Below are 27,168 nucleotides of genomic sequence, written 5' to 3'. Positions count from 1 at the left end.
TCAGAGTTTTTTGTCTGGTACACTTGCCTATCATTTGTTTCCAACTATAGAGATCCTCAGTTGGATTATGGACTCTATTAAATGAAAGGCATTTGTCAGTTTAAAAACTGATGTTTTATAGTTCATCTTATTTTTATATTTGTAAATTAAGTGCTTTACATTGTAAGAGGAGAGAGATGGTGTTTTGGGGTACACTAACTTTGTATTTCATTACTTTTGAATTTTGAGAGTATGACCATAACTGTGAATTACCTGTATTTCAGTTAGATGTAAAAAACATGCCTAAAATGTACTGATTTAAAGTTATGTTCCTGTGTGTGTGTGTATTTACATTGTTAACTTCAATTCAGTGATTTTTTTCAAGCATTGCTTTAATTTGAGGCCTCTCTTGCTTTTTTTTAAATGAAGAAAAAGTCAGTGGACCTTTTGAGATTTTATTTATAAAAATAGCTTGGAAGCTGTGCAGTGGCTAGTCTTGGGTAGGACTTCTCCTAAAACTATAAACCTTATTATATGTATACTTTCCAGTGTCCCCTTTATCAATCCAGACCATCTTGAGTCTGGGTCCAGTGGAAAACAGGAAAAGCAGTGGGAAGGATGCTCGCATGGAAGGGGGATTAGGAGTATGACTGGGTATTATGGATTGAATTCCAAGGAAATCAGGAGGAGGATTCTCCATGTATGTGTTTCACAAGTAAATTCCCCCAACACAAAGCTAGTGCAGGCCATAATCTACTTCTGTGGATTTGTATGGTGAATGCTATACAATATAGATTATGATTAGGCTTGATCAGTACCAGTTCTCTCTTTGGCCAATGCATGCACTTTTTGGCATACAGAATCAAGTACTTATTTGGTAGCTTCTGTACTAAAAGATAAGAGTTTAAAATTTAACCCCAATTTACAACCTGATTAAGAACCACTTACCTACTTGATGCCAGTTGTTCAGATCATATTGATTCCTCTGCAACATTTTATAGACTACCTGTGAATGATTATCTTTCCCTCTTCATTTTTGTGTGTTCCACTTTTGGTAGAAAAAGCCACAAATACATCTCTTTGCAAATGGAAGATGAACAACTTAAAACATTGAGTAGTCCTCTAGCATGTTAGAGACTAACAGATTTATTAGGGTATAAGTTCTCAAAAAGCTTATGCCGTAATAAATTTGTTAGTCTCTATGGTGCCACGGGACTCCTCATTGTCTTTTCAGATACAGGCTAACAGGGTTACCCCTCTGAAATTTAAATCATACTGCAAGTTCTTTTCTCATTCTACTTTATGGCCATTGTACTGCATAACAGAAAAGAGACTCGGGGGGAGAGATGCTCCAAAGTTGTCTTGAAAAATGCTGTGAATGAAGACATTTCTCCTGTTCTACATGACTGTTACCATGTCATTTCAGGACAAGATATTTAAATGAAATAGTTGCTTTCCTGAATACATGATTTTGTTTTGCTGTGATGACAAGTGCTTTTGAATTAGGAGTTAAAAGAACCCATGAATGGTTCAGTGATGCAAATGAAATGTGCTATGAATCGGGTCATGTATAGTTCTATAAATATATTGTAACTGGGTAGATTGATTTAAATCAAGGCGATTTAAATCAACAAAAAAAATCATTGATTTAAATCAAATTTCCTACTGATACTACTTCACACATTTCCTCAAACAATAGTGAAAATCTGATCGCTAAGACCTCACTTACAACTCAGAGCATTTTATAACATGACAGAGTACTTTTACTTTGTGTAATTTTTAGGTAACTAGATTTTATTAATTTAGGAAACGCAACATACTATACCTGTGTCAAGCTGCAGATGCAGCATCAGTACATTAGGAATGGTAAAAACTAAATCATACACTCACACACTCGTATTTTATTAAACTAAATTTTAAATGTTACAAAAATATTTCACATTTGCAATTGTAGCAGTCCTCTGAGTTTCCAGCTGATGATTGTCCCTGAAATTTTTTAAAATTATTTTCAGATTTTATTATCTGAGGACTTGTCTGTTAGAGAACACTAAGATCATATCTACACTATGACATTAGATTGAATTTATTTGTCTGTGTCTTACCACCCAGTTTTGTTAAGTCGAAGGTGTGTGTCCCCACTGCGCAAGAGAATTCAGTGCTATTCAAAGTAGCACATCCTCAGTTTGGAGGCTACCGTCAACTTTGAGAGTGATGCATTGTGGGTAGCTATCCCACAGTGCCTGTGCCTCTTTGCATTCTGAGTTAAGTTCCCGGTGGACACTGGGACCAAAACCATGTGGTGGGTGGTTAGGGGTATATGTTGTCAGAGTCCCATAATGCACTCACCTACACAACCCACTCCTGCTTTATTATAATGGCAAACATTCTTTTAGTGCCTTTTCTTTATCTGCCTATCCATGCAGACACCATAGCAGGACAAGCATGGACCTCACAGTGGAATGTGCTTTGCTGCAAAGCATTGTGATAACGATGGTAAGCATCATGTACTTTATGTTGGAGTATATCCAGAGTGCATCAATGTTCCAATGCAAAGCACTTGAGTTAAGCGACTTGCAAATGCCTCAGGTATTTGATCCTTTGAACACAGTGGAACGCTGTTTCTGCTGCCATCAGACAAGCACAGACTTGGGGGATCACATTGTAATGCAGGTATGAGATGAACAGTGGTGGCTGCAAAACTTCCACATGCATAAGTCCACTTTCATGGTACTTTGCAAATTGTTTTCTTCTGCCCTGAAGCACAAGAAAGCCAGAATGAGACCTGAAGGGGAAGCATGTGGCAATTTCCTCCTGGAAGCTTGCAACACCAGACAGGTACCGGTCAGTTGGAAATCCGTTCCTAGTGTGGAAATATACAGTGGGGGCTGTCATGATCCAATTGGCCAAGGCAGTCAATACTCTCCTGCTATTGAGGGTAATGATCCTTGGAAACGTGGAAGACATAGTACAGGGCTTTGCCGAGCTGGAATTCCCCAACTGCAGTGAGACAATAGCTGGAACGCACATCCCTACCTTGGTTCCTGTTCACCTTGCCAAATTGTACATACACTGCATATGATGGTACTTAATTGTGTTGCAGGCACTGGTGGATCACTAGGGCCATTTCACCAGATATCTACAAGGGATGGTCAGGAAAGATGCATGACACGTACATCTTTAGGAATTCCTCTCTGTTCAAAGGAACAAACTGGAACTTTCTTTCCAGACCAGAAAATTAACATTGGGGGCATTGAAATGCCGGTAGTGATCCTGGGAGATCCAGCCTGCCCCTTGTTCCTGTGACTCATGAAGCCGTACATGGGCAGCCAGGACCACAGCAAGAAGCAGTTCAGCTACAGGCTGAGCAAGTGCAGAATGATGGTAGAATGTGATTTAGGATGTTAAAGGGAAAGTGCTGCAGTCTATTGATTAGGTTATAATTCAGTGAAAACAAAATTCCCATTGTGGTGGCAGCCTGCTGTGTGCTCCATAATATTTGTGAGTGCGAGGGGGAAATTTATGAATGTGGGGGGTTGAGGAAGAGCACCTAGCCAGAGATTTTGAGCAACTAAACACCAGGGCAAGAAGGAGAGTTTAGCAAGGAACAATGGTAATTAGAGCTACGCTGAAAGATGGCTTTGAGTGGCCAGATTTTGAGTGTCATGCAGGTTGCTCTTAATGAGATACCGCAGCGTTCAGTGTGCTTGCATTTTCATCCTGTCTCCCCCAGCTCAAAAAAAGGCAATAAAGATACCGTTGTTTCGTAATTATGCATTTTTATTTTGGGAACACAAATAGAAAAGTAATTCCGGGCAGGAGTGGGGTGAGGAGGAATGAGTGGTACAGTAAAACTCAGTGAGTTGAGGTTGTTTTTGCCCTCAGTTCCCGGTCCCTGCATACTCCCCTGTCCTCATGTTCAGTGCGCTTCTCCTCCAGGAGTGTGTTCCTCTATTCTCCTAATCACTCCCTGTCCATGCAGGTGGATTGCACCTGGTTTTTGAGCATTTCATCCTTTGTCCATTTTCACCTGCAGATTTGCGCCAGACAGCTAGCGGGCGGAGCAGAGGGGAGAGTGCAGCAAACTCCCTGCTGTTTCCACTGTAACAAAGTGAACAGCAGAGTTTTCAGGAGATACATTGTGGAGCGTAAAACTTGCTCTGTTAACATACAGTGAGGGCCTCTTTAAAGACAATGGGGATGTATTCTGTGCAAGACCACAGTTATGCCTTTAAGTGACCACTGTGCAGCAGGTACACAACAAAGTTCTTAGGGGAGCAGTTGGACTCGATTTGTTGGCAGAGGTGATAAGGGACATGCCAGAGCACTTTTCTGCAGGCAAGAGAGGGTCTTGATCACCTCCTCACACCCATTTTCCTTAACCTTCTTGTACAAACATGAACTCACCAGATGTGCTATCTCTGGGATCAATGCCCAATTGTTGAGACACGTTCTGGGAGGAGGGGTTTGTCTCCAAAGTTATGAGAAATTCTTGGCTCCCAGAGAAATCGGTTGCCCCAGTCACCAGCAGATTCTTCTCTTCCTCATCTATGTTCTTCTCCACACTGCAGCTGGTGGAGCATCTTGGGAGCAATCCATGGTCTGGCTTGGGAGCATGATCAAGTCCCCCCCACTTAGATCTCATATAGCTAGTCATAGAAGCAGCATGTTCATGGTGAATCTCCAGACTGTCTGTTAACTTCCTTTGCCTTTTGGTAGGACTGCCTCCGCTTCTTTATTTTAATGTGGCACTGCTGGGCATCCCTTATGTATCCTTTCTCTAACACACCTTTTGCAATCTTGGAATAAATGTCCACTTTTCACTTTTTTTTTCCTGATTCCTAGCTCCATGAGAACAGATTCCCCTCCCCACACACCAGTGAGGTTCAGGGTCTCCTACACGCTACATGCTGGTGAATGTCTATGAACCTAGGCCATGGAGCCCATGAGCTAACAGAACTTGAACTCATGGTCAGGTGTGCTGTCTGCTCTGAGGTGTAATTTCCATGCTGCTGACATGTTATATATATAAGACGGGATCCTTTTTAGGGGAAAAGGCAATACACTGTGTTTATTAAGAATGCAATAGTAAAGCAGCTAGCATATGGTTACACAGACGGATGCTCATGCTATCCCACCAACTGATGTTATATTTACCAGTTTACAGTCCGGATGGCCAACTAGGTTGATTGCAGATAGGAAGGAGAGGGGCTCTATTAGTTTGGATCGATGCTCCAGTCTCGGCAGGATGTGACACAAAAACTGGCAAAGCATCCCCTTTTTATAGCAGTTTTCCTTCTTTGGGATCAGTAAGTTTTACATCATCATGCTGTAATCAATCACCATTTGATGAGTGCTTGTTTTCTTAAGATGGTCTTATATCATGGCTATCTTGTCCCAATTGATAGGTGCTTACCTTATCTTTTATAGTCATCAATCTGCCCTTCATCTGCATCTCACTACGCATATACAACAATCTTCTGGATCCTTTGTCTGTCCTTGGCTCCTCCTTTAAACATCTGGTCCAGTGATAGCCTCCACACTTATCTTTTAACATACGGCTCTCATTCTGCACTCACACAAATAAAAATTACATTGTTGCTTTTGTAAAAACAGGTCTAGTACAAAACCTATTCTTACATTAAAAAAAGAAAACCAGCCTAATGGTAAAAGAGTGACAATAGTGACAAATAGACCCTTTTGGTCTATTTCTGGTTTAATATTAATAAAAAAAACCCCACACAAACAGCCTTCTTAATGCATCTTTACCAGCAACACAAGGCTGTACCTTTCTGCAAGTCAGAAAGGATAGCTGGTAAGGTACACTGAAGCACATTACATTGTCTAAAGCTACACGGTTACATGCACAGGAAGTGAAATTTACATTTTCCTGGGGCTTTTCCTATTCACCTGGAGAGCAGTAGAGTCACAAGTCCTCGCCAGAGCAATTACAGTGGGGCACTGAGATGTCTCCTGGAGGCTGAGAATGTTGACTTTTGCCACACTGGTCCATATTCCCATAAAGTTGACCATACAAGGTCGAATTTAGCTTAATTTCTCAAAAAATCAGGAGTACTGAAATAGACTTTAGCGGCCTTTAATGTCAACCGAATAGGCTTGGTAGCGTGGACTCATTGTTTAGAAAATTGATCTTATGTGGTGTAATTCGACCTAAACTCCTAGCATAGACCAGGACTAAATGTACTATGTCCTTAAAACGTATACAATTAGCTCTTATCTTCCCAATCCCACTGTCATTTTGATGCAGATATGATTCCAAGTTGCCAAAAAAGCTAAGATTGTGATTAGAATGCACTTAATTTTCAAGTAAGCCCAACTGAAAACAAGTGTAGGATGGGGTTCTCTTGGGAAAGCTGAGTTGTGCTTGAAGTAAAATAGGGAATAGACTTACGGCATCATTATTACGGTCTGTGGCTATGATGTTCCAAAATAAGCAGCATGTATTTTGTAATATAAAATAAGAAAATGACACTGAGTGGCAACTGGTAACTCTAGATTTCTCTTACTGCAGCTTTCTGTACTGTACACTTGAGTGATAGATTCTAAATCTAGTTAAATAATTAAAGAAGCCATAAGAATTAGCTAAGCTAAACTTTTTTTTTGTAGCAACATCCAAAATAGCAAATAGCTTGGGAATTTACTTATTAAATTACACTTATACTAAAAGGCTTAGAGAAGTGGTCTCCAACCTTTTTACACCCAAGATCACTTTTTAAATGTCAGGGGAAGCCAAGATCTACCCCATCCCTTCCTTGAGGCCCCGCCCTCTCTGTCTCCCTCCTCTCTATCATTTGCTGTGCCTAGCCCTTACTCACTCTCACTAGGTTGACAGGAGGTGTGGGCTCTGGGGTGGGAATGAGGGATTTGGGTGTGGGAAGGGGTGAGAGGTGCAAGCTCTGGAAGGGAATTTGGGTAGAGGAGGAAGTGGAGAAGGGAATGCTGGCTCAGGGAGGGGGCTCCAGGCTGGAGAGTGTTGGGCTCAAGTGGAAGGTTGGGGTACTGAGCAAGTCACAGGCTTGTGGATGTGAGGGTGTAGGAGTTTGTGTTGGGGGGATCTGAGGGGCTCATGGCAGGGATGTTGGGAGTATGATGGGCTCAGGAGACAGATTTGCAATTGTGGATTGTGCAGGAGTGTTGTGGCCGAAGACTGGGGATGTGGGGGTGCAGAAGTTTGGGGGTGTGAGAGGCTCAGGACAGGGGGTTCTGGTGTATGGTAGGCTCAGAGTCTGGGTATGTGTGCAGGAGTATTAAGATGCTATGGCCAGATGGGGGCTTATTGGACAGGCTTCATTTTTAAATAAAATAGTATGTCAGACACACGATGTTTCAGCATTGTCTTTATTTATGAGAGGGCCAGGGAACCTGTTTAGTGTCAGAGGTCACTGACCCACAGAAAAATCAGTCAGGGACCACACAAGTGAGATGCAAAAAAAAACCCAAACCCCCAAAGCCTCACTGATGTGGCCCCAACTGAGACACCTCATTCTCCTGGCACTTCAGTCCTGTAGGTAGGGTAGGTAGGGCTGAGTTTCAGGCCAGATTAACTCTTCAGGAGTTCCAAGGTTAGTGGAATTTGTGGGCCCTCTCTACACTCTGAGGTAGGGCCAAAATGAGGGATCCAGTGTGCAGGACAGAGCTGCTAGTTAGTGGGATAGGGATGTGGGGTGCAGAATCTGGGTGGAAAAATAGGGTACAGAGGCAAGCATGGGGGTAGGTGTCTGTCCAGGAGGGAGGGGGCAGGATCAGGGTGCTGGTGTGTGTCTGGCCAAGGGTCAAGGTGCTGGTGGGGGTTTGGGCAGGGGGTAAGGTTCAGGTTGCTGGTGGGAGCCTGTGAAGGGTACTCGTGAGGGTTGGGGCAGGGTGCTGTTGCGGGGTCTGGCCACAGGAAGGGGGCAGGGAGAGCTTGGCCAGTACCTGGGGATCCTGTGGCATGCGCGAGTGCTCCTCTCCTCCCTAAAACAGCCAGTGCGCTTCCTGAGAAGTCAGAGCTGGCGCGCAGCCAGAGACTTATCCTCCCCCTGGTGCAGGCAGGCAGGCAGTATGGGGAAGGAAGTCCCCAGCTGTATGCCAGATCCGGCTTTTTAGGAAGTATGCCGGCTGTTTTGGGGTGAGGAGGAGCAGCATGCGCACTTGCTAAGACGCTGGATCTGGCGTGCAGCCAGGGACGACCTCCTCCTCCTACCCCGCTCCCCCCCCGTGCTGCAGGAAGCCAGTGCTACCTCCATTTTCCCAGGAGGTAGCGCCAGCACAGGCTCCTTTTTGGAGGAAATGGGGGGGGGGGGGCTGGAACACCTCGTGATCAACTAGTTGTACCCCCAAAATTGACCAGTCTATCGTGTTCTACAGGTTGGTGACCACAGGCATAAAGAGTGTCTTGAAGAGTGATACACTGCTAAGTTGATCTATGTTGTTCTCCTGACATATCTGCATCATCATGCACATCATTTACTTTAAATAAGTAGTTTCTCTTATGATGGATCATTCTTGCAGGTAGCCTCTGCATCATCATCTTGCACTGTTTACACTTGATACGTTTTTCTTTTTTACCCAGGGAAAGAATGTCTTCAAAATATTCCTAGATAGGATCTCTTCCACATCCAGAATCCAAGACAGTTTATCTGTGGCAAAAGAATGGGGGAATCTAGGAAGCTGTGTGTGTACTAAATAATGTCTACCCTTTTTCTTTCCAGTACACTCCACTGTTCCTTTCTATGCTGCCTCCTCCCTTTGCTATATACAGGCAGTCCCCGACTTACGTGGATCCGACTTACGTCGGATCCCTAGATACGAACGGGGGTGAGGCAACTGCCGCACATGCGCAGCAGCATCCCCGGGGCTCGCTCACGTGGATCCTGGGATCCATCTCCTCCTCCTGCCGGCTCTGACTGGTCTCCGCCTGCAGCAGCAGCTGGCCTAGGGAATGGGGTCCCGCAGAGCTGCTGGGCGGAGGAAACGTGCCTCCCCAAGTCCGCTGCCAGCCACGGTCTCGCAGCCTGCTCCCTGGTCGCCGGCCAGCTTCAGCCCGTCTTCCCCCTCCACCCCCCTTCTTCCCCCTCCACCGCTCTATACATGCCGGGGCTCGCTCACACGTGGAGCCTAGGTGCAGCAGCAGCAACTGGCCGTAGGGAATGGGGTCCTGCAAAGCGGAGGAAACGCGCCTCCCCAAGTCCGCTGCCAGCCGCGGTCTCGCAGCCTGCCCCCCCCCCCCCCCCGGCCGTCGCTGGCCAGCCTCAGCCCGTCTTCCCCCTCCACCCCCCTTCTTCCCTCTCCACCCCCCCTCTATACATCCCAGAGGCTCACTCACCTGGATCCTAGGATCCACCTCCTCCTCCTCTGGCTGGCTCCTCCGGCTCTGGCTTCTGCCTGCAGCAGCAACTGGCCACTGGGAAAGGTGTCCCGCAGAGCTGCCAGCGGAGGAAAAGTGCCTCCCCATGCCTGCTGCGGCCTCGCAGCCTGCATGCCCTCCTTCCCCCAGCAACAAGGTGCCCTCCTCCCCCAACTAACAAGCTGCCTCCCTCCCCCCAGCAACCTGGCTGCCCCCGGCAACAGGCTGCCAAATCAGCGGACAAAAGCAGCCTCTCCGCCCCCTATTATTCCCACCTTTCCCCTCCTCCCCCTATACATGCTGGGCTCCCTGGGCAAACAAAGACTCCACCAAAACAAACAAAGTGCTGGCCTCATTGTGTTAGCAAAAAAAGGACCCTCCTCCTAGAACCCTGGGTGGTGTGTGGAAATAAAGCGATTAGCTCAAAGCATGGTGCAGAGCTGTTTGGTATTTGATGAGTTACTCCTTTAGTCCTGAGTTTGTCACAGGGACAGAAATAGATGTGAAATCTTCTGAACAGGGGAACAGACAGCAAAACAAACATTAGAGGGGAGTTAACCTTTCCCTATGCTATCCAAAACTAAAAAAAATGTTTGGCTAGAGTTTCCCCTACAATATGTACCAGTTCCGACTTACATACAAATTCAACTTAAGAACAAACCTACAGTCCCTATCTTGTACGTAACCCGGGGACTGCCTGTATTATCTCTCCATCTTTAAACAATGCCTTAAGTAACTCTGCCTTCTAATCTTCTGGAACTTCCCCAGTGCTGCACAACTTATTGAGAGTCAACATTAATAGTCCAGCAAGCTCCTCAGCCTGCTCTTTTAAAATGCTTGGATGCCAGTATCTTGATCTGCTGATTTTAATATGTCCAACTTAGTAGCTTCTGTTTAGCATCCTCTGGAGATACTCATGGAATGGAAAGTGTGTTACCTACCACTGTATGATGAAATATCATCTTGTTTTTTTCCCAATATAGAACAGAAATATTTATTAAACACTTTTGTCTTTTTCTGCATTGTAGAAATTCTACTATTTTGGTAGCTTGATATTTTTTCACTTCCCTAATAGGGATAAGAGGAAGCATATTGACAACCTTGAGAACAGGATGCTCTCAGAGGTGTTCACGTCAAACATTTTTTGTTTTGTTTTACAAATTGAAGTCAGAAATATTAAAGCCATTTATTAGTTTCATAGAACACTGGGCTGCCATGTTGGAAATTTGGAAATAGAACTAACTTTTCTTAATCAGAGATATGGTATCATAAAGATGCATTTGATCTCCTGCTAGATGGATAAGCAGCTGTGTGGAATGTTTGTAGTTGCTGCTTCCCATTTCAATCATGAACTCTTCAAAGCACTGGGATATATATTATACTTTTTAGGAATGGAGCTCAATTGTAAGGAAAGCTTTTAATAGCATGAAACAGAAAATAGTCTTGAAAGCCTTGGTTGCAAAGATTTTAACTTTATAGTGAAAGTGAAACCATATGTTCAGAATCCTAAAGGATATTAGAAATGCAAATTAAAAAGAATCATAAACAGTGTCTCATACTAGGTAATACAATTGCACTGGTAATTGTTTGCCTTTGTTCTAAACTTACGGTTTCTGCAGGCCTGGATCTAATTACAAGGTAGTATTTTGTTTGTACCATCTTGTTTCTCTGTACATGGAAGTATTGCTGGGAATTATAATGCTAAAGTACTGTTCTTTTTTTATGGTGGAGAAAAAGAAGCCATAATCTCTAAAGAAGCATGAGTTAAACATCAGTGGGAGTTCATGTATGGATCTATGGCAATATATGACCCATATTTTTCTTTATATAAGAATTTGAAAGGTGAATGTCAGCTCCACTCAGCTCTTTTATAAATTGCTTTTGTACAGCCCATAAGATGCAAACTGGATTCAAAATGGTTTTGGAAAGGGAACAATGCATGTGTTTTCTGTTCCACATTTGCTGAATGTTTTCATGCATCACTAGTATTATTGAAAACAAACAAATCTTTGGTGCAGCAGTTTCCTTTTGCTTAGCCTAGGTGAATTTTATTGTAACTGGCAGAAGTGTGAAATCACATCAGAAGGTTTTACAGTGAACTCTCAGTAATTGGGCTTAGAGAACAGGCTTATTATAGTACTTCAACTAAAATGTTCTGATTTTATTCTTCCCTTTTGGGGAAAAATATTAGAATTAAGTCACTGCTGCATGTGACTGTTAGCTTTGATCAGTGTTGATTTAAACAGCAGAAGTGCAGTTCAGGCAAAGAGGAAAAACTGGAAAGTTGAAATCATTAGAGGTTGCGTAAATGTCATTTATTGCTTGGATACTTCTCTATTTTAAGTACAAAATGAAACCCTGCATTACCATTAGAGTAAAAAATGTCAGAAAATATTATGGGTTGTCTGGATTCAGGGCATGTGATCTTGGATGGAGTCTTGGTTATACATAGATAGGTTTGAATTAAAAGCTATGTGTTTAGCCTGTAAGGCATTCCAGTCCATGCTTTTGGACACCAATACCCAGATTTTAAAATATAATACCGATGCATTATATAAGCTGAGGGGGAGGGTGTAAGACCTTCTCCTATATGTCAAGAAGCAATCTGTGGAATGATGATTCTGTCGTTTCTGTTGATTCACCGAATCGAACTAAAAGCCCAGGACAGTTTGGCAGATCACTTAAGCAAAAGGTTTCATAACTCCTTTGCCTGAAGCATTCCAAAAGTGTGATAGGGTCACTCACCAATCCTTTGTATCATGATGATGTTCCTTAATGAGCTGTTTAATCTTCATAGGTCTCCTGAATGGATGGGGGCACAAATAATTTTTGTCTGGATTCAGAAGTTTGAAGCAAATGTTTTCAAAGCTGCAATGCAAATTTTTTAATTTTTTTTTTTGCATGGAATATGGATATGAGAAGTGGGATTAATGCATGGAGCAATTTACGAGCATTGCATAGAGTTTAAACATTAAATACTGTTTTATAAGACTAATGCCTGTTCTGAACAAAACTAACGTATAAGAGAGCTGGTTTGGTTTCTATCTTTGAGTTTGTTAGTACTCAGCTTACCCCTACAGACTGGGCAAGAGCTGGCACCTGGTTTAACAGCATCAGTGCTATCACGTTTAACTCACTGAATTGACACCCTTTGCCAGCAGAATCTTCTGTTTGAAAGAGAAGAAATGTCAAGACAAAGAATCTAGCTTGAGTGATATTTATCATACAAAATGACAGTGTAATGTTGTCTTTTGTTTAAACTTAAATGAAAATTCAAAGCTACCTTGTAATTTTTTCCTGCGTGCACTTCACCTCTGCCCTTTTATCTCCACATAGCTTTACTTATAATTTTAAAGATTTCCTTGACAACTTTGTTGTCGTCTTTTACTTTTTAAGCAGATCAGACACCAACTGACCCTGATAAAACTTTACATATTAGCTTACAAACTGCTGTTACTAAACCAAACCCCATCTAATACATCTGGAACTAGTATTTGATCCTTTGCTTAGATCCCTCTCACTAATGTTAGGTAAATTACAAATTTCTGTTTTGGTTCTGTACAATCTGGGGAGCACCTTTTCCTCATCCACAATCATGCTGCAAGATAGCTATCCCACTGTATTTTCAAGCACCCTCCTAACAGATGTTAGACACCCCATGGTTTTTGTTATGGCAACTCAGACTTGACCTTCATGTATTCACGAAGGGCAAGTCATGCCCGACCAATCTGATTACCTTCTATGATGAGGTAACTGGCTCTGTGAATATGGGGAAGTCAGTGGATGTGATATACCTTGACTTCAGCAAAGCTTTTGATACAGACTCCCACAATATTCTTGCCAGCAAGTTAAGGGAGTATGGATTGGATAAATGGACTGTAAGATGGACTTAAAGCTGGCTAGACCAGGGGTTCCCAAACTTTTTGACACGGGGACCAGTAACTCCATTCACAAACTTTTGGAGGACCAGCAATGTTCATTTGCATATTTGCATATTCATTAATCAAATTATGAATATTCAAATAAGTTGCTTCTGGTTCTCCCAAATCTCCCAGTGCCAGCTTTAGCAAAGCTTTTGATATGGTCACCCACAATATTCTTGCCAGCAAGTTAAGGAATATGGATTGGATAAATGGGCTGTAAGACAGACAGAAAGCTGGTTAGACCAGGGTTTCTCAAACTTTTTACTTTAATTGGAAACCTTTTTTTCAGTTCTGCTTTTTGCAGCCCAAAAATATAAACACATGAAAAACAAACTAAGAAAATACCAGACATATAACATGGCTGGTATTTTCTCAGTAGGTAAGTTGTATTATTACTAGATGTATCAGTTTGTAGTTTCAAACTGCCTGGCTGGTAAATGTGCTCAGGCTGCATGAGTGTGTCTACCAGCCAAATAGTTCACAACTACTCGAGGGGTTTGTGTGTGTGGGTGTGTGGGGGGGGGGGACGACAGTAGAATCCCTGTGCCAGACTAACTCGTGCTTTGTGGGTGGGGAGGCGGGTGAACGGGGTCGGTCAGTCCCACTCCCTGCAGGCTGATTCATTCCTCCCCCCTGCTCCCCTTGCTGCGCCTCTGGCCAGCCCCACTTCCCCCAACCCCCTCCCTGGCAGCCAGTTCTCCCCAGCTTTTCCTCCCAATCCCCCTTGGCCAGCCCCGCTGCCTGCGTCCAGCCCTCCTTCCAGCGGCCACTTCTCCCACCCCGCCCACATCTTACCTGGCCAGCTCCCTGCCCCCAACCTCACACCCCCCGGCAGCCCTGCTTCCACCGGCCCTTCAATATCCCCAGCCTGCCCTGATTCCCCCGTCCAGTTCTGCTTCCGGTGGCCAGCTCTCTCCTCCTCCTCACCCCAGAATCCCCTGGCACCTGCACCTTCCCATAGCCCTGCACCCTCCTGGTGCCTCCTTTTCCCCCTAATACCCACCCCCTCACCAGTCTCTGCCCCATTCCCCTCCTGCCCCTCTGTGCCCTCACACAAAATTTGTTCCATCCTGACTTTCCTCATGCCCATCCCTTCTCTCAAGCCTCCTCCCAGCACCTCCCCCTCCAGCCCCCAGTGCCCTTCCCCTCTCCTCTCCCAGCATCACCATGTCCCCTCTCCCACTGACACCGCCCCTCCTGCCCTTTCCCTCATGGTCTGCACTTGGCCCCCTGGCATTTGTGTCTCTCTCCTGCACCCCTGTCCCTTGGTGCCTTTCCCTCCCAAGCCCCTTCTCCTTCCGCCCCTCTCCCCACCCTTCTCCTTTCCTTGCCGCCGGACGAGCCGGTTCCCACCTTCTCTTTCCCCGTTGCGGGGCCGGGGTCCGCGCTCAGGCCCCGGAGGCCGAACCCGGAGCCAGTCAGGCCCTGCCACATGCCTCGCGCGGGTTTCAAAACCCCAGGCCGTGACGTCACGTCCTCCCCGCCTACGTGCAACGCCACGCATGGGCGGCGAGGAGGAGCCGCGCGTGGCAGAGACATCCGGGGCCGAGGGGACGCTCTGGGGGCGGGGCCCACTCCAGGCAGAGCTGGGGAGAGACCCAGCTCCACATAGCGCTGGAGCAGGGCCCGGCTCTTAACTCGCCGGCACTTCCGGGTGCAGGGGCGCGGGGCCCGATTTGACCAGATGGGTCAATCGGCCTAAGGGCGGCAGCCACCAGGTACGCTGAGGCCCGGCATTTTTTGGGAAACGCTGGGCTAGACTGTTGGGCCCAATGAGTAGTGATCAGCTGCTTGATGTCAGGTTGGCGTTCGGTTTCTAGCAGAGTGCCCCAAGGATTAGTTCAAGGGCCAGTTTTGTTCAACATCTTTATTAATGACCAGGATGAGGGGATGGATTGCACTCTCTGCAAGTTTGCAGATGACACTAAGCTAGGGGGAGAGGTAGATACACTGGAGGGCAGGGATAGGTTCCAGAGTGACCTAGACAAATTAGAGGATTGGGCCAGCCGCCATAAGAAATCTGATGAGGTTCAACAAGGACATGTGTAGAGACCTGCACTTAGGATGGAAGAATCCCAAGCATTGTTACAGGCTGGGGACCGACTGGCTAAGTAGGACCCAGGGATTACAATGCACGAGAAGCTGGATATGAGCCGACAGTGTGCCCTTGTAGCCAAGAAGGCTAATGGCGTATTAGGTTGCATTAGGAGGAGCATTGCCAGCAGATCTAAACAAGTGATTATTCCCCTTTATTCAGCTCTGGTGAGCCCACATCTGGAGTATTATGTCCAGTTCTAGGCCCCCCCCACTATAGAAAGGATATGGAGAGGGTCCAGCGGAGGGCAACCAAAATGATAAGGGGGCTGGAGCATATGACCTTTGAGGAGAGACTGAGGGATTTGGGTTTATTTAATCTGCAGAAGAGAAGGCTGAGGGGGGATTTGATAGCAGCCTTCAACTTCCTGAAGGGAGGTTCCAAAGAGGATGGAGAAAGGCTGTTCACAGGAGTGACGTATGGCAGAACCAGGAGCAACGGTCTCAAGTTACAGTGGGGGAGGTCTAGGTTGGATATTAGGAAAGCACTGGAATGGGTTACCTAGGGAGGTGGTGTCAGCCGACGGTCAGGGCAGTAAGTCCCTTATGACCGGCTGAAGTTCTTTTAAATTGTGCTTGGTTCTGTTACAGCAACTGAAGGAGTCAGGTTAAAGCTTAAACAGTTACTATTTATTGTTACAGGGTAAACTTAGTTGTTAAATGCTACTACTGTGTTACAGATAACACAGACACTACAAAGGACAGGACAGAAATTACACTAATAAGACTTACAGGTACCATGAAACCCTTTGGTTCTCTGAGCTCTTATTAAATGCATGCAAAATAGACACATAGCAGGTATATATTCTCACCCCTGCGTTCCAGACTTGGCGTGGCCAGCGTCTTTCTCTCAATCCCTCGGGAAGAAGTAGGGCGAGGTTGGGTGTCCCACAGACCTCGGGAGACAATCAATACCTGCCAGCAGGTATAGATGATTGGAGCTCCAATAGGGTGGGCTGCTGAACCTCTTTTATACCCCTTGGGTCATGTAGGCTTCTTCCTGGGCTCAAGTGGCCATTAAGGAAAAATGGCTTTGAATGCCAAGTTTCCCACGAAGGGTGCAAAGCATAATTTACACCTGGGAAAATGCAGACAATGGGCACCTCTAGTATGTGATGGGCGAAGATTCCTCTCTGGGACAGTGCAGGCGTGTCAATTACTGGTACTAGCCATCAGGGCGACGGGAGGCCCCGGGTCGTCAGCTAGCCCATTTACTGTCTGGTTTCTGTTTATGGTAGAGTCAGGGACAGGCAGCAAACCTGTGTTCCCAGGGCATCAAAGGCTGACTGCCTTTCTCTTGCTCTCTGGGGCGGGGGGAAACAAGATGGGGCTCGTGGAAAAACAAGATGGGGTTTTGTGTCTGGCTACAGGTGGTGGAATCTCCATCCCTAGAGGTTTGTCAAGCCGAGATTTAAAAAGCCTTGGCTGGGTTGATTAGTTGGGATTGGTCCTGCCTTGGTCAGGGGGCTGGACTTGACCTCCTGAGGTCTCTTCCAGCTCTATGATTCTACTAATAAATAGAAAAATTTCCTGAAAAATAGGGAGCTTACCCAACAGTTTCTGCTGAATCCAGTTTTTTAATTAACACACTATGGGGCAGTGCCCACTGCTCACTATGCTCACCAGTAGGCAGGGAGAGGGTTGGCAGTTGCGGTAGCCCTGGCCTCTCATTCTCCCCCCTCTCCTGGCTGCCAGGGCTGTGCTACTCTGGCTCTCTCCTTCTAGCCTTGGAGGGAGCAGGAGAGGGGCTGCTCCAAGGCCTTGTCAGGCCCCATGCTCTCCCCCCTGCCACCAAGGAGGGCTGGGCTGGCCGCACCAACCCAGGCCCCTTCTCCTTCCCCCATCACCACCTCCCACTGCACTGCCCAGTGCCCTTTCTCTCCCCCTCCCTCCCCAGTCTCCCTCAGCTACACTATCCCACACCCTTTCTCCTCCCCCCACCCTGCTGTAGGCTAATCTTAACCCTCCCTCTCCAGGCCAAGGCCACCTCAGGCTCTGCTCTGCCTCTAACCCCCGGGGGCTTGGGAGCTGTTCTGAGGTCTCGCATGCCCCGTGCTCTCCTCTCGGCTGTCAGAGGGGGAGCTGCTCTGAAGCCTTTTGTGCCTCACACTCTCCTCCCAGCTACCAACTACAGGGGAGTAGGGAGGCATGGTGTGCAGCCAGCATTGGGGAAAGGGGAGGGATAGGATGCCAGAGTGACAAGATGATGTCACTCTGTCATCCTGCAGGAAAAACTTTTTTATAGGTATAGTAAGATTATTTTTCCAGTCCTTACATTTAAGAGATTATTCACAAATATGTCATTCCCTTCCCCCTCCCCCCCCCCCCCCCCCCCCCCCCCGAGCCTGCACTGCAAACAGGCAACTTGAAACAACTGAGGTGTGAATTCTCAGATACTTTGTACGTAGCGGTCAGAATGTAACAGACTTTTTCCACATTTGCAGTTGACCATTCATTGGTTCAGTTGAACTCTGTAGTTGCTACTTCAGCCGTAGGATGGACTGTGAATCACTTGGACTCAACATGAGTAGGGGAAAGGCTCCATGCTATGTAATTCCCTTACCTTTTGTGTCCAAATACACAATGCATTGTAACTCTCAGCCTTCATATAGTTTGGCTCCAAAGTACACCAGGTCTGTACATCTTCATAGGTTCTTCCTATTCTTATCCACTCTGTGTGTAGTGGAAAAATGAGATTTGCTACATGAAGGTTCTCCATAGTTGTACAGTAAGAGGTTGTTTGTTTTCTGATGGGCACATTAAACTGCCTTTTTGCATGGTGTGTCACATGCATATCTTTCTTAGACATATCTTTCAAAGTACCTATATGTTTGGAAATTTGGGATGTTTTAAGCATCTCTCTTCCATTTGCTCCAAGTCTTGAGCACACGTAGAGCACTGGTGACAAGTAGTATTAATTTTCTAGACTTCCTATAAGATTTCTCTAAGTTTGGTGTGAAAAGTGCTCAGTCTTTAAACCTTTAAATTTTCTTTGTAATTATATTACTTTCTACTGATATTTTAAGTTAAGTCATCTCATCCATCAATATTTGAGCTAAGTTCTTGTTACGAGAATTATAATAAGAGTACCTCCTTATCCTGTTACAATGGGGAGTAAGCGGATGGGTTATTTTTTCATGTGAGCATGATTACCTTGAAGTTTCAAAGTGGGTACAGCTGTATCCACTCTGCAGACACAAAAATTATGACTATAACATCCTGGCATTAATTTGTTTAATAAATATGCATAATGCCGCCATCATTGCTGATTTTTTTTTCCTCAGCAGTACTCTGACACTGTCATTACTTGAAGTCTGTACTCAATAATTCTTGCGCTTTATTCATTTTAAGAAATCTGAAGTGATACTGTCAATTTAGTAAAGGGCATTTGGTTGTAGTACCTTGTAGCATAGCATATCTGACTTATGTAGATGATGAGTTATGATTTTGAAAACAGCCTCTCAAATACTCAGGAAGTGCAGAAATGATGCTATAACATCTTGTCATTATTGCCCTTATAAATTACTGTATATCAAGATTCAAACCTGTGTAACCTGTAGGTCTCACAATTCAATGACTATGATGATGAGTGATCAGTTGTGTGGCAGATAAGGTAAATTTAATTTGAACTGTTGAATTGAATAAGAAATGTGTACTTTACAAATTGCCTAGAAAGTTAGAGAAAATGTTTCAAGGTGAGGAGATACCTTTATTGTATAGTCACACTCTCTTAAATATGACTCTGTATGATTCAGAAGACGTATTTACACAATATATGTCCAGGTAGTTCTGAAAAGAGACACACTTACAAAAGTTTCTACATTATTAATGGTGTATCTCTTTTTTTCTTTGTCTTCAGCTGAGCTAGATGCTGAGCATGCCCAGAAGGTTTTGGATATGGAGCATACCCAACAGATGAAGCTAAAGGAGCGTCAGAAGTTCTTTGAAGAAGCCTTCCAGCAGGACATGGAGCAATACCTTTCTACAGGATACCTGCAGATAGCAGATAGACGAGGCAAGTTTTGAAATGCCCCCACTTAATCCATAGACCCACAACTAGAAGAGTAGCAAGAGGATTGTTTCTGTTTTCTTTGGCACTTGGTTTTATTTTGACACTGTTATTGGTAAAGTGCATGGTAAGTAAATGTTGCAATGCAATGTATTAGGCGAGCGAAATGGGCATATCTTTTTGTTCTTTGTTTTCTAATGCAGTACCAACGCTAGTCAAGGAACAACATAATTATTGCTGAGTACAGTATCTTACTGTGCTGCAGATGTGAAAGATGGGTATATATGCTGTACTTGGAAAACAAATTGATCAAAGGAAGGAGTAAGGTTGCATTTCCATTCACATACTAACTAAGGATGTTAAGTAATGGTTAATTTACTAGTCAAGTAGTCATTGGAATTTCCAGTGACTAGTAGATAGGCAATTCTGCATTCCCCCTTGAAATGTACAAGAGTCCCTAGGGGGGCTCTTGTGTATTTCAAAGTGGCAGCGCAGCATGGAGTCCAGGGTCAGTGGGGGATTCCCCAGCAGATCCCGGGCTCTTTGTGGCATTTCAGCGGAACCCAGGATCAGCTGGGGACTCCCCAGATGACTGCAGTTTCCATGCAACATTTCCCCAGAACCTGGGGTCAGCTGGGTGCCTCACTGGAGCCCGGGATCAGCTGGGGAGTCCCCAGTTGATCCTGGGCTCCATGTGTGACAGCCACATAGCTGATCCCGGGCTCAGCTGTGCAGCGCTGCCCCTTTGAACCGCTGAGGCTTTGAAGTACTCCTTCTTCCCCCCCTTACCATTCCTTCCTTTATACGATAAGAGACAGCGGGGGGGGAGGGGAGGGAGGATCAACTAGTCGATTTACTATCCGATAAGCATTTGCTTATCGGATTGTCGACTAGTCCTTAACATCCCTCCTAATAACATCAGTATTGTTTGAGACTGTAGTAATATGCATACTTCAGGTAGTCTTGAGTTTTATTGCAAAACAAAGAGTAAATAAGATTTCATATGAAGCTATAAAATGATAATGTTAGTCATTACTAACATTTGATGCTATTTGAGGTATTATTATTGAGGCAGAGTTAAAGCACAAACTTCTTTTGGGGGCAGCTGCGAGTACCTGAACATTTTAAAATGTTGTTAAAAGAAAGATGTTTCTTTGAAAATTTGGTGCCATCGTTAACTGTTGGCATTATACTGATTCTGATAAAAAGTTTGTACTTTCCTTTAATATTTCCATATGGGGCAATACATTGGACATTTGTCTAGGTCAGGATGGCTAAACAGCTCTTTTACAGTTTAAGTGTGACTTGCAGGGCTTCCCCTTCCTTTTTGTCCACCTACGGGGGAGAGGGGAGGCAGTGGTTATATGGTGAGGATAGGGTCTTCTGACAGAGACAACTGGTTCCTCCTGAGAGTTGGAGGACACAATTTAAAGGTTTCCTGCCCCCAACAGCTTGAGTCACACCTTCCCCTTACCCGAGTGGCCCCTCCCTGCAGTTCCCAGGTGTTAGTGCCACATGTAAAGGGAACCACAGGGAGGGGCCACTGCGTTAGCTCCACAGGGAGAGGCAGCAGCTGTGGCAGTGGCTCTCCTTGCAGCTCCCAGCTGTTTGCCTTGACTGGGCTACAGCTCCTTCCTTGCCAGCCTCAGCAGCTGCCATGCAGGAAGGGGACCCAGTGCCTGAATGTGACCAGCACACCTGGCAAAAACTGTGGGTTGGCACATGACCACAACGTGTACCTGCTTCAGGTTCAGGGCTTCAGTAGGAGTGGAGCTAAAGCCCGGAGACCCCTCTACCCACAGAGCTGATGCCTTGAGCCCTAGCAGGTGTCTGTCAAAGGGCTGATGCCCCAAGCCCTGCTTGCCGTGCTCTTGATCTTCTGAAGATCGCCGTATGTGACTCAGAGGGTCGGTAATTTTGGCCACCACCTATGCACTGTTGTCTGCTACCATTGATCATAGTGGTGGGCTGAGGGGGAAGAAAGAACACCTGCCTTCTATGAATTACAACTCTTCCTTGTGTTTTCACAACTTTCACAACTCCACAAGTATAATCGTTGATACTTATATGTTGTCTGGTCATGTACTTTTTCTTTCTTGAGATTTTTGTTTGTGGAGGTGGGGAATAGAGTTGTGACAGGGAGGGGAAAAATTGCATAGTAAGCACCTTTGGACAGGGTCTGTCTCTTCATAGGAATTTCTATAGTACCCAGATGACAGGGTTCTGATCTCCATTGTGGCTTCGTCATCTTAGCATATGCGCAACATCCTTCAGGTGGCATGTGACCAGGATTCATCACAGAGTTTGGTCTGCTGTTTGACTCATTAGCTTCCCTTGCATGGGCAGATATTGAGGGAGAGTGTAATGTGAATGCTGATCCTTGTCTCCCCAGCTTTGGGAGCTACTGCAATACAAATATTACTGCTGATAAAATACCTTTTTGCAAAGATAATGAAAGCAGCCCGTTCCCAAACAATGAGCAAGAAAACTCTTTTCTGCTTTTGTAGGTTCTGAGACTGCCTTTGAGAAGGTATTTTATGATCAAGTGGTAGACCTCTTCCTATGTTCATCAAAAGTGGTAGAGTTAATATAAAAAAGTTATATATATAACTGATATTGCTTTATCAAGATTATACCTTGTTTTGTTTCTAAGGGTGTGTCTATCCAGCACCCTTACCTCGAAATAAACTTATGCAATTTGCACTACGCAAATTGTGTAGCTTATTTCGATATTCGTTTGAAATAAGGCTCTTTTCCAGACTGTCCCTTATACCTCATGCAATGAGGTTTACAGGGATTTTGGAACAGTGAGCACTTAAGACGCAAAATAGCTATTTTGCGATGCTGGAATAGATCGCTGTGTAGATGTAGCCTATGCGACTACTAAAGCTGTTTCCTATCAATAGTCAAGTTTCCTTGTTTAACAGTATATTCAACATTTACATTTTGTGAAGAGCTGTTTATTATTCAAAGATGCAATATAGTAATGTGGTAATTGTGGAAGTCTTTGCAATAACATTACAAAGTTGATGGACTTTGCCTAGCATATGTACTGTATTGTCAATTCGTTCATATTTTATTGCTGCAGAGCCAATAGGAAGTATGTCTTCCATGGAGGTGAATGTGGACATGCTGGAACAAATGGACCTGATGGACATGTCTGACCAAGAAGCATTAGATGTCTTCTTGAACTCAGGAGGAGAGGACGATAGTATGCTATCTCCCCTATTGGGTATGAAATGAACAGTTAGAGAATGCCTTTCAAATTATATAGTTGTACTTTCACTAATATAACACAGGATTATTTTAATATATAATGTATATTGTTTCACACTGTGTATAGATTTATAATTTTTACTAATCTGTTCTCTAAAAGTTAGCATGTTTTACAGAATCTCAGTCATGTTGGGAGATTCTTTCCCTATGATAAAAGAAAAAAATTCTACTTAAATGTTGTTAAAGTAATTTACATAGTTCATTCTCCACACCTTTTATTATCAAGAAATGAGTTAAATGTAAATGTGTGTTGTAAGCACATCACTAGCTATGTTAATTTCTTAAAGTACAGTAAACTTCCGATAATCCAGCACCTTTAGGACCCAGGGGGTGCCAGATTATCAGATATGCCGGACTATCAGAAGGGGGGGCTATGAGGGGTCTGGAGTAGGATGGGAGGGGATGCCACTCCAGACCCCTCATAGCCCCCCCTTACGATAGTCGGGCTCTGCCCCAGGCGTCCCTGATTCAGCCGCTGCTGGTTAGTTTCAGCAGCAGCTGAATCGGGGATGCATGCAATAGAGCTGCTGGGATGCTGCTGGGTTGGTCTCGTAGCGCCGCCCCTCGGCGCTGCGGGACCAACCCGGCAGGACCCCAGCTGCTCTGCCCCAGGGGTCCCCAAGTCAGCCACTGCTGAAACAGATCAGCGGCTGATTCCAGGAAGCCCCGGGCAGAGCAGCTCTGCCCCGGGCTTTCTGGAATCAGCCACTGATCTGTTTCAGCAGCGGCTGAATCGGGGACCCCTGGAGCAGAGCAGCTGGGGTCCTGCTGGGTTGGTCCTGCAGCGCTGTCCTTTGGCGCTGCGGGACCAACCCAGCAGCACTCCAGCTGCTCTGTCCCAGGCGTCCCCAAGAGCAGCTGGGGTGCTGCTGGGTTGGTCCCGCAGCCCCGAGGGGCAGTGCTACGAGACCAACCCGGCAGCACCCCAGCTGCTCTGCTCCTGGCTTCCCCGATTCAGCTGCTGGTCAGTTTCAGCAGCAGCTGAATGGGGGAAGCCTGTCCGGCTGCTCCAACACTTCCAGGTTCCTGATGGTGCCGGACCATCAGGAGTCCCGGAGCATTGGATGCTGGACTAATGGAGTTTTACTGTAATATATAAGAAAAGTATTTCCAATAAAATATGCTATGTTAATGTAATTGACGTAGTTCATTCATCACACCTTTTATTATATATTCCCTGGGCTACGCCTGGTATTTCTGCTAGTATATAATATTTATATGTACATATGTATACACGCAGAGAGCTCAGCAATAGCAGCTTTAGTTACTTTCCCCATATTTCGCTTTCAATTTGGCATGTAAAAGCAAGCTATGACCACTTGCATCACAGAATCTGCTCAAAGATGTAGTGTGTTTGTCAAAACTCACAGGAAGAGGGTTGGGCTGGAACTCAGTATTGCCTTTCTAGAGTTTCTGTACCTTGGTGTATTCAGGTATATTACTTTATTAATTGAAGAAAATAATTTACATTAAGACAGAGACATTCAGAATTGTTTTTCATGATCTGGTACTCTTCAACTTGTACTCAATTTTTATTCAGAGAGTTAAGTAGTTTATAAAATATAGTTCTTTGATCCATGTTGATCTGAGCCATCTTACAGGTAGTGCTATAAACTTTTCTTTAAAAACTACTGAGGAATGCTGTCATTCCTACTTTTAAATCAAAACTCAATTTCTCTTTGCTTTTCAGGCACTAACTTGGTATTCTTAAGCAACTACATTACTTTATATACTTTCTGAAATTTGTTAGTATTATTTAATATACTCTCAATATATTTTGACATACGGAGATATACTGGGACCTCTTACTAAATCTGATATTTGTTATTGTTGGGAATATCTGATAACTTAATTCAAGTTTTGTGATCAACAAACCCCAACTTAGATTTTTGACAAATAGTAACATGTCTGTGCAGTCAAGCTGTTGGTTTTAGGAGACTATTGATATTTGGTTGCTCTATAGTAAAATTTTATTCTAAAATGTAAAAAAATCTTTGTTCTTATACCAAGATGCATTTCACAAAAGAAATCAGTTAGAATTTTCTTAAGAAAAGTGGTGTCAAGAATAACTGTCTTTAAACCTAATGATATTCAAACTGCATCTTCAGAGGAAAGTAGGTGTTTTACTTAATGCATTGATAGTAAAAGATTGTTTGAAACCATCCTCTATCTGAGTATAAGTTGTCACAAACCAGAGTGTGTGGGTGGGGGAAGGAGGATAAAATAAAATTTGCTACGGTTAATTATCAAGATTAGCTGTGCCTTGGATATGAAAAATACTTACTTATAACAGGGTTACTTAGTATGAAGAATCTGAATTCTTATTGCTAAAACTTAATTCACAGGGTCCTGTTATAAAGCATCATCTAATCTGTGCATTTTAAGGATGTTAACTAATGACTAATTTACTAGTTGAGTAATTGATAGGCACTTCCGCATTCCTCCTTTGAAATGTATATTTCAAAGGAGGAATATGGAACTTCACGTGCAGCACGGGTTGAAGTCCCGCTGATTGCAGGCTCCATGAGGGCACTTACTCTTTGAAATGCACAAGAGCCCCTCTGGGGACTTCCTGCTGGCCCCAGGTTACATGGGGCGTGCAAGCTTTGAAATGTACAAGAGTCCCCAGTGGGGGTTCTTGTGCATTTCAAAGGGTAAGCGCCCTCATGGAGCCTGGGGTTCGTAGGGGACTCAGTTCCCCATTGACTCCAGGCTCCATGCTGCACTGCTGCTTTGAAATGCCATGCAAAGCCCGGGGTCAGCTGGGGAGTCCCCACCTGACCCGGGGCTCTGTGTGCTTTGAAATGCTGCGCTGGAGCCCGGGATCAGCTGCAGAGTCCCCAGCTGACCCTAGGCTCCATGCAGTGCTGCTGCTTTGAAATGGTGCAGTGGCATTTCAAAGGGGCAGTGCTGCATGGAGCCTTGGGTCAGCTCTGTGTGGTGCTGCTACTTTGAAGTATCCCCCTTAACATCCTTAGTGTATTTATTTACATTTAATCATGGTTAGTAGAGACAGTACTTACAGATTTACACTTTTTTTTATTAAAATTAAAGTTAAGATTATATAATGTGCAGATTAAGGGAAGAGTGTTTGTAAAGCTGAGTAAATTATCCAAAAGTAAAAAGGTTGGTTTGAAACTCATAAAATACATATAGAATGTAATCTGCAATATCCCAAATCAAGGTTAATAATTTGTGATGCAATTAAAATATTAGCATCTAATTATTTGGATACCTCACTCATAAAGGATATCCTAAATGTACCTTGAAGGATGTAAATATAGCTATAAGTAAAGACTATCTAAAGTATTTGAGAATTTAGGATTGCTTGTCCCTTAGAAAATACAATCCATCGGGGAAAGTAACAGATACACTTCCAACTTAACTTCTTGATGACACTCCAGTTCTTCTCTCCTGATTGCACTGTACATAGCCAATGTGTTTTGGATAGATGCCATTAGGTGCTTGAGGGATATCGAACAATGTGAGTTGCCACATCAACCAAGGCTATTGCTGATCAGTTCTGCATTCTTGCAACACTTACTCATCACTGGGGTCCCAGGCACAGGGATTGACGTGGCAGGAGTCCAGAGTGAAGCAAAGTCTCTCCTACCTCTTCCAAATTTGTCTTCCAGGGAACCACTCACATAGGTTGTAACGTCTTGGTTGGAGGCGTCCTGGTGATTTGCTTCCTAATGCCATCATGCATAGCACTCTTCATGATGTTCCTCACCACATCATCTGGGCACATCAAAAGGCCTAAGTGATCACTGCAACATCACACAGATCACCCATTCAAGGGACATTAGTGCCACCCTGCCTTTGCAAGATATACACCAGTTCATTGCTGGCTCTTTGGGTAAGAAACATCCACTTCTTCACTAGCTGTCTGGTGATGGCTTCCTTAATAAGAGGGTATCTTTGCCATGGCAGGACCCCTCAGGATAAAGTAAAATACTGGGGATTGGGAAGTGTTGAAGATGTCGATCTTCTGCCACAGAGCCAATAGGGAACAGGCAATCTTGGCCATGTCTCACAGGACCTTGACAATGGTATCCTGAGGTGTCTACTGGATGTGGAAACCTGTGAATATGCCAAGATGTTAGCATGCTTGTCCAACCTCGAAGATCATGGGTTCCCCTCCGATCTGGAACAGCATCACCTGGATTCAGTACCCTTTACTGCATTTGATATGTAGAGATGCACATTTTCCTGGCATTGAATAGAGCCCCATCTAGTTGGCAGCCTGGTTGGTGACATCAAGCACTTGTTGGAGATTCTCAGGGTTATCTGAAATGAGGATCACACATTCAACCTGTTGCCATACAAGAGTTTGTTTACGAGTGAAATGGAAATACAAAGAAAAGATGGAGCAGAACTGCACTCTTCCTGTTGTACTCTGTCACTGACAAGTTTATCTGGGGAGTTCCCCACCTCTGGAAAATGTCCCTCACTATATCTAGGCAAGTGGACCATTTGTGGTTTGAAGACGGATCTGCTGAGATGATCCACTAACATGTTCTGTATCCCCAAATGATAGGAAG

General features: G+C 44.6%; 1 protein-coding gene and 1 long non-coding RNA gene across 3 annotated transcripts in view; one reads left to right on the top strand and one right to left on the bottom strand.

Moving 5' to 3' along the window:
• The window catches only part of DTNBP1 (dystrobrevin binding protein 1), a 121,097-nt gene that overhangs the window by 90,263 nt on the left and 3,666 nt on the right, over nt 1-27,168 (top strand). For both annotated transcript variants that reach the window (XM_075921200.2, XM_089776372.1), the window contains exons 8-9: nt 19,199-19,354; nt 22,437-22,580. In XM_075921200.2, the coding sequence (XP_075777315.1) occupies nt 19,199-19,354; nt 22,437-22,580 (300 nt within the window). The remainder of the gene's footprint in view (nt 1-19,198; nt 19,355-22,436; nt 22,581-27,168) is intronic.
• LOC149525320 (uncharacterized) lies at nt 5,423-10,025 on the bottom strand. The gene is made up of 3 exons (XR_016348851.1): nt 9,302-10,025; nt 8,447-8,615; nt 5,423-5,545 (listed from the first exon to the last, which is right to left on the bottom strand). It is a non-coding gene; the product is annotated as an uncharacterized LOC149525320 (long non-coding RNA).

This window comes from Pelodiscus sinensis, chromosome 2 (assembly GCF_052426305.1).
Source record: "Pelodiscus sinensis isolate ZL-2025 chromosome 2, ASM5242630v1, whole genome shotgun sequence".
In the NCBI taxonomy this organism is placed as follows: domain Eukaryota; kingdom Metazoa; phylum Chordata; order Testudines; family Trionychidae; genus Pelodiscus; species Pelodiscus sinensis.
Note: the sequence above shows the minus strand (reverse complement) of the source record. Positions and strands in the feature narration are given on the sequence as shown.